Source organism: Salvelinus fontinalis, chromosome 39 (assembly GCF_029448725.1).
Source record: "Salvelinus fontinalis isolate EN_2023a chromosome 39, ASM2944872v1, whole genome shotgun sequence".
Lineage (NCBI taxonomy): Eukaryota > Metazoa > Chordata > Actinopteri > Salmoniformes > Salmonidae > Salvelinus > Salvelinus fontinalis.
This window is the reverse complement of record NC_074703.1, coordinates 26767023-26774728: the sequence shown is the minus strand read 5'-3', so window position 1 is coordinate 26774728 and position 7706 is coordinate 26767023. Positions and strand designations below refer to the sequence as shown.

Below are 7706 nucleotides of genomic sequence, written 5' to 3'. Positions count from 1 at the left end.
GTTATTGACTGTACGTTTTACACATGGTATAAACACGCTGTTGTTGTTTTTGTCGCACTGCTTTGCTTTATCTTGGCCAGGTCGCAGTTGTAAATGAGAACTTGTTCTCAACTGGCCTACCTGGTTAAATAAATGTGAAATAAAATAGAACGCAACGCTTGATTTCTGAGTTGCGGTCCTGACATAAAACACTTCGGCGTGGACACCCAAGTGTCTCGATCGATCTGGAAGATCGGAAACTGACAATATGGCAGCGTACACATTGTTAAATCACCTCATTGAGCAAAAATGCATTTCATTTTATAAACAGAGCATTTTCTAAGTTCCAACGCTCCACAACGGCAGTTGAGGAGACACCGGTAAGTTCCAATTATGGAAATATTGCCATGTAACAGTTTGTTGAATTTTTTTTGCTGGTGCTTTACATGAGTTAAGGTGTACCGGCTGCATGGAAGCATTCATATATCACTGTTACAAACTGAATTAGTATCCAAGACATCATTTGGAGCATCCCCAGATGCCACAGGCCTGTTCAAGAATGTTACAGAAGTTTCAGAAATAAATGTATAGATTAAAAGGATATCGGCAACGCTCAAAACGTTTCACATCACACCAACTCACAGTTGGAGAGTTTGGTCCCTGGTGCCGCCTCGGGGGTGACCATCAGTGGTCCTGCTGACACGACCACAGCTACTTTGATGTATGGATCCCATCTAGCTGTTGATCTCTTAGAAAGTCTCTGGGTGGTACAGTTCTACAGAGAATCAGAGGAAAAGATGTTGAAAAAAAATAATGACCAAGTTACTAATAAATGTGCATAACTGTTTGTTCGATCAATACAAATGCGTTTGAGCAAAGCTGAATATCAGCTTTAATAAGATGCACTATGCAGAAATCTCTGCCATTTCCTGGTTCCTAAAATTCTAATAGTTTACCTAATTTCAGTTTGTGACTAAACAAGTAAGTATAGTGTAAGAATCATTATACCATCTAAACCGCTGTGAAATATATTTTCCACAAACAAAAATATTGGATTTTCAGCTGTTGGAAGCTGGTGTACAAAAACTAAAGATAGACGCAAAAACTAAACTTATGAATGGAAAGCATAGAATTGGCTCATATAGAAAGATCTACCGCTTCTTAGACTTACTTTCAATTAAAATGACTGCTCTATAACACATTTCTATGTGTATTTGTAAGGTCTAATACATATGTCCGAATCATTCTTACCCTTTTTAAATTGAACAACTTTACTAAGACTTCCAATATATTTATAATGGCAAATAGACTTAAACTTGTTAGAAATTTACCGTAGTACAGTCCTCATCGTGACTGCATATCCGGGCCAGGCAGTGCATGTAAATGGGTAACTCCTTGGGCATAGTGAACATGTGAATGGAGAATCTGCTCCTCTGTGACACCCCGTTCACAGAGAGCCAATGAAAGGTGCTGTCAACAGGGCAGCTGAGGACGAGAGAATAGGGCATGATCCTAAACTGTTTTTTTAAAGTCTTGAAAATCCAGGGTCATGCCCAGTAGGTTTGAAACAGAAGATAATGTTTGAAAACCTGGAGGTACCATCTTGTCCAAAAACAAAGAATATTTTATACCTCAACAAAATAACCCTATACTCTAATAACCTATCCCCCCCATCACATAATGCCTCTACATGACATTTTATATTGCTCGATTGAACGCAGCCCAGAGTTTAGAATACCATATTTCACACCAGGGTCATATTCACTAGAAATCAAACAGAAGAAAATTGACTTAAACAGGAGATGCTACCTGAACTTCTCCAATAACAAACTCTTGTTTTTTGTGTGCACAAATGAATATGACCCAGTACAGTAACCCACCCATCTAGGAGAAAGAAGCCCTTGGTTTCGTCCTGTGGATCCGGACTCTCTGTGGCCCAGCAGGAAACCACTTCTAGCAGGACCTCCGAGGCGAATGTGTTGTTTGTCAGAAGGGCCACCTCGAAGAAGAGTACATCGCTTAGGTGGAGGGCGATGGAGTCTCTGTAGCTGTAGGAGAAGGAGTCATCGCTGTACATGGTCATGGCCAGCCCCAGCTCATGGGAGGAGTTGTACTCCACCACAGAGTGGGAGGTGATCCTGGAGGTGTAGAGAGGGGATTGGTCTAAACACAGTTTTATGATTCGGATCCATTGTATGAATCAAAAGTCCAGTAGATTACTTGTACATTTCAAAAGGTACCAGTAATATTCCCTCCCTTCGCAACCCTTGCCAGGCTACAGGACCAGTTTTTCCTTGTAGGTCACATAATCAGGAACATCTCCTGGCCCCAGAATTACTCTGATCTGTCTTTTCTTACCACTCCAGATCTACGTTTATCTGGGTGTTGCGGACATAGTTCCGGGGGTAGATGCACTTCCAGATAACCTTGAGATCTCTTCGTGTGATGGTCCTCTCGCTGCTCAAGGTCACTGTCAGAGTGTTCCGGAACTCTATGTGTGTTCTGTTCACCTGGACACACACACAGAAAATCACATTTCATCCACAGAGTGCTGTGCACAATGGCATAATCACATTACACTAGTGATTGGCAGGTATCCAGTGTGACCTGTTGTATAGATTCCATTATAACCCCTTTACACATCTGAATGCACGGTCACTCACCAGCCGTCTCGTTCCACACCGCGAGGGTTTGCGCAACACGTGGAAGTGGTAAAGCGTCTCGCTCTCCTCCATGGTGCAACGGCCTTCATTCAAGACAACCGTCACGTCGCCACCGAAGTAGCCAATCAGGAAGGCTTTGGCGATACCTCCGGCCATCGATCTATTCAGGCACTGGGTGAACATACCCTTTTCTGTTGGAATTAATTAACTTTCTTTACCCCCAAAAAGGAATCAGCGTTGTATTCATTAGGCACAGAACGGAAGAAACCAGACAAACAGGGAGGGACTGCCTGAACTTCTCCAATAAAAATGCTTGTTTTCCATTGCAACACATTTAAAACATAAAACATTTCCCGTTGTGTGCCCTATTGAACATGACCCATCAGTAAACGGGAGTGGTGTAGTAGAGAATACAAAAAAAGGTACACCAACAGACAAATGAAATTGCACAATAACAAGAAGCTAACTGACCATAACAGACAGGATGTGAGGCAGGGGTAGGAGGGGGAACGAAGGCAGGCCCGACGTCATAGAAGCCATGTTGACACACACAGGTGTAAGAGTTCAGAGTGTTGACGCACAAAGAGTTGGCGTCACACCTGTTCAGGTCAGGGGTCGCACACTCATCTGGGTCTGTCCAAAAGGGAGGGTAAAGTTACCCCTAGGCGCTGCTCTTGGGTCAGTTTCACATTTCCCCCCACTACTGGTTAAGGTTAGAATCGCGAGAGGGGAAGCTGACTTTACCCTAGAGGGTAAAAAAACAGCAGCAGCATTCTGTGTAATGCACAGAGGTTCCACTATTTCAGTGATAGTGTGCCAAGCAATGTACAAACCCCACATTTGGGACAGGTAACGGCTTAGGTAAGCAAGATTTATAGTTTGAACGCATCACACAAGTTTAAAAGACATGAAATGTTGATAGAAATCTGTCAATACTCCATGTGATGCTGTTGTTGGTGGTTCTCTTACCATCCCAGTAGATGATCCCATTCTTGACTGTGATATTGGGCGGCTGGAGGGACTGGATATGGTCCAGCTGCTCGCCAGGTGGTAGCGGTAAGTCTGCGTCGGTTATGGAAGCGTCAAAGCCTTGAAAGGTAATCTTAGTTTTGGATTCGCCTTCCAGCTCCTTGAATGCAACCAACTCCACCCTGGTCTTAATCGGGTACTCTTTCAAAAGCTCCTCCAGCTACGGACATGAAGAAATGTCAGTGACAGGGAGGCCAGGGTTGTGATCATAAGGCCACACAACAGAAAACTTGATTAAACATATTACCAAAAAAAATGAATTAACGTTTCTTGTCAAGTCCAAGTAGTCCCTCTCGGTTTCAGTCAGTTTTATTCCATTTGGTGCTCAAAGACACTCACTAGTTTTTCGTAGATGCGCTTCAGCTCAGCCCAGGGCTCAGTCTTTGGGTCCAACACCATTAACCAAGGCACAACGAAGGCTAGAAGAGAGAAAACAAAATGTCACTTTATTTCATAATAGCATAATGCACAAGAAGACAATTAACAAAGCACTCGTTTCAAGTAAACTCTTTACCTGATCATATCAAGTGCATGTAGAATAGCAAATGTGTTCCTGCCAACATCCATTTCTACCTCCTAAACATACCCAACAATATAAACAACATCTGGCATACGTACAGTGGGCAAACGTCGTGGAACACGGGATCGAAATGTCGTGAATAGAGATGACATGCTTCCTTACTCTACGCATCAGAGGCACGTTTGATGCATGCATAAACACTAGTCAAAAGTTTAGACACACCTACTCATTAAAGGGTTTTTCTTTATTTTTACTATTTCCAAAATTTTAGAATAATAGCGAAGACATCAAAACTATGAAATAACAAATATGGAATCATAAGAAATGCGTTTGAGCCAATCAGTTGTGTTGTGACAATGTAGGGTTGGTATAGACAGCCCTATTTGGTAAAAGACCAAGTTCATATTATGGCAAGAATAGCTCAAATAAGCAGAGAAATGACAGTACATCATTACTTTAAGACATGAAGTTCAATCAATACAGAAAATGTCAAGAACTTTGAAAGTTTTACAGTGCAGTCGGCAAAAACAATCAAGTGCCATGATGAAACCTCTCACGAGGACTGCCACAGGAGAGGAATACCTAGAGTTACCTCTGCTGCAGAGGATACCTTCATTAGAGTTACCAGCCTCAGAAATTGCAGCCCAAATAAATGCTTCAGAGTTCAAGTAACAGACATCTCAACATAACTGTTCAGAGGAGACTGCGTGAATCAGGCCTTCATGGTCGAATTGCTGCAAAGAAACCACTACTAAAGGACATCAATAAGAAGAAGAGACTTGCTTGGGCCAAGAAACGAGCAATGGACATTAAACTGGTGGAAATCTGTCCTTGGGTAAGATGAGTCCAAATTCAAGATTTTTGGTTCCAACCGCCATGTCTTTGTGAGACGCAGAGTAGGTGAACGGATTATCTCCACATGTGTGGTTCCCACTATGGAGGATGTAGGTGGTGTGATGGTGCTTTGCTGCAGACACTGTCAGTGATTTATTTAGAATTCAAGGCACACTTACCCAGCATTGCTACCCATACCATTCTGCAGCAATACACCATCCCATCTGGTTTGCACTTAATGGGACTATCATTTGTTTTTCAATAGGGCAATGACCCAAAACACCTCCAGGATGTATACGGGCTATTTGACCAAAGACAGTGATGGAGTGCTGTATCAGATGACCTGGCCTCCACAATCACCCGACCTCAACCCAATCGAGATGGTTTGGGATGAGTTGGACCGCAGAGTGAAGGAAAAGCAGCCAACAAGTGCTCACCATATTTGGGAAGACTGTTGGAAAAGCATTCCAGGTGACTACCTCATGAAGTTGGTTGAGAGAATGCGAAGAGTGTGCAAAGCTGTCATCAAGGCAAAGGGTGGTTACTTTGAAGAATTTCAAATATAAAATATTTTGTTTAACACTTTTTGGTTACTACATGATTCCATGTGTGTTATTTCATAGTTTTGATTTCTTTGCTATTATTCTACAATGTAGAAAATAATAAAAATAAAGAAAAACCCTTGAATGAGTAGGTGTGTCCAAACCTTTGACTGGTACTGTATATGACGATTCCACAACGTTGTGCCCTACTGAACACGGCCCAGATGACACCAACCTAGGTCTTCATTCGGCCTCAGGGTGGACGCCACCGGCAGCACGAGGGCGTTGACGGAAATGTTGACTCCATCGAAACACACCAGGGCTGTGTCGGCACTCCACTCGCCATCACACTCCTCCCACACGTCCAGGGCATAGTGCGCGCCATCAATGAGCCCCGGGAGGCGAAGAAAAGGCTCCATCAGCCGGCCTTGCTGGATGGTCGAGCCGTTGTCATAAGACAGCTGGTACTGAAAGGCCACGCCCTGTCCGGTCCCACCAATCCACAGCGCCGTAGAGTCCTCAGGACGGTAGCGCAGTTCTGATACACCTCTGGGTCCTATGAGAGAGAAGACAGGAGTAGGGTGAAGTTGACCCTAGACGCTGATCTTGAGTCAGTTTAGCATTACCCCTCTGATGGTTAAAGTTATGATTGGGGGAAGGGAATCTGATCCTAGATCTGTACCTAGGGGAAACTTCACCCCTGAGCAGAGAGGAGAAAGCAAAGACCCACCCAACATGGCAGATACAGGCTGTTATAGTGGTCTTCAATACTGGTCCTATAGACTCTACAGGGTTGGCAGGTTTTTGTTCCAGCCCAGTACTGCTCCACATACATACTGTCTACTAAACTAATCATCAATCACTTGAATCAGGTGTTGGATTAGAACAAAAGCATGTACATAAAAGCATGTGACCGCACTTTCTTTAATCACCAATCAAGCTGATTAAATTAGGTTACCGTTAATACATTTCTCCATTCAATCCCCCACTAAATGCATCTCCAACCTAGTAAAAAATAAACATGAGAGGTGCCCAAACATCAATCACGCAACTGCTCAAAATGAGCCTTGAGGTCTGGGCTCTGTAGTTTACCTGTGCGAGCGCGTACGGTCTTGGAGCTCATGACCACGCTGTCTCCGCACAGCGCCTCTACTCTAGCCGAGTACTGGCGGCAGGGCAGCAGGCTGGCCACCGTGTGGCTGGTGAGCAGGGTGGTGTAGTGGAGCGCCCCCTGGTGGTAGATCCTGAACATGGAGATAGAAGACGTGTTCCTCACCACCCAGCTCAGGGTGTAGTTGTCTGGCCCCGAGGAGGTCTGCCACAAGTTCTCAATTTCTGAGTGGACTAAAGAGAGGGCTGATAGTCATTTCCAGAAGTGTTCACCGTAAGCAAAGTAGGAAAAAGGCAATTGAAGAGTGTGTGAAAACAGTGCCATAGATGAACGTATGTTATGGGTTTACTTTGGCTGCATATCAATAGAAGGGACTTCCTCTTGTCTCCTTCCCCTCATGTGCAATGATCAGAGAACTCTGTTAGAATAGGTGAAAGTACCTGTCTGACATTTCCCCAGAACACCGGCCCTACCTCCCCAGAACACCGGCCCTACCTCCCCAGAACACCGGCCCTACCTCCCCAGAACACCGGCCCTACCTCCCCAGAACACCGGCCCTACCTCCCCAGAACACCGGCCCTACCTCCCCAGAACACCGGCCCTACCTCCCCAGAACACCGGCCCTACCTCCCCAGAACACCGGCCCTACCTCCCCAGAACACCGGCCCTACCTCCCCAGAACACCGGCCCTACCTCCCCAGAACACCGGCCCTACCTCCCCAGAACACCGGCCCTACCTCCCCAGAACACCGGCCCTACCTCCCCAGAACACCGGCCCTACCTCCCCAGAACACCGGCCCTACCTCCCCAGAACACCGGCCCTACCTCCCCAGAACACCGGCCCTACCTCCCCAGAACACCGGCCCTACCTCCCCAGAACACCGGCCCTACCTCCCCAGAACACCGGCCCTACCTCCCCAGAACACCGGCCCTACCTCCCCAGAACACCGGCCCTACCTCCCCAGAACACCGGCCCTACCTCCCCAGAACACCGGCCCTACCTCCCCAGAACACCGGCCCTACCTCCC

The 7706-nt window shown here is 45.7% G+C and overlaps 1 protein-coding gene across 1 annotated transcript in view; it reads right to left on the bottom strand.

Moving 5' to 3' along the window:
• Window positions 1-7706, bottom strand: part of LOC129838658 (uncharacterized) — a gene marked incomplete in the record, with an annotated part of 13112 nt that overhangs the window by 2880 nt on the left and 2526 nt on the right. Inside the window, 9 exon segments of the mRNA XM_055905779.1 lie at window positions 622-754; window positions 1311-1464; window positions 1860-2117; window positions 2338-2489; window positions 2643-2833; window positions 3114-3275; window positions 3612-3831; window positions 4011-4090; window positions 5803-6123. Of these exon segments, the coding sequence (XP_055761754.1) occupies window positions 622-754; window positions 1311-1464; window positions 1860-2117; window positions 2338-2489; window positions 2643-2833; window positions 3114-3275; window positions 3612-3831; window positions 4011-4090; window positions 5803-6123 (1671 nt within the window).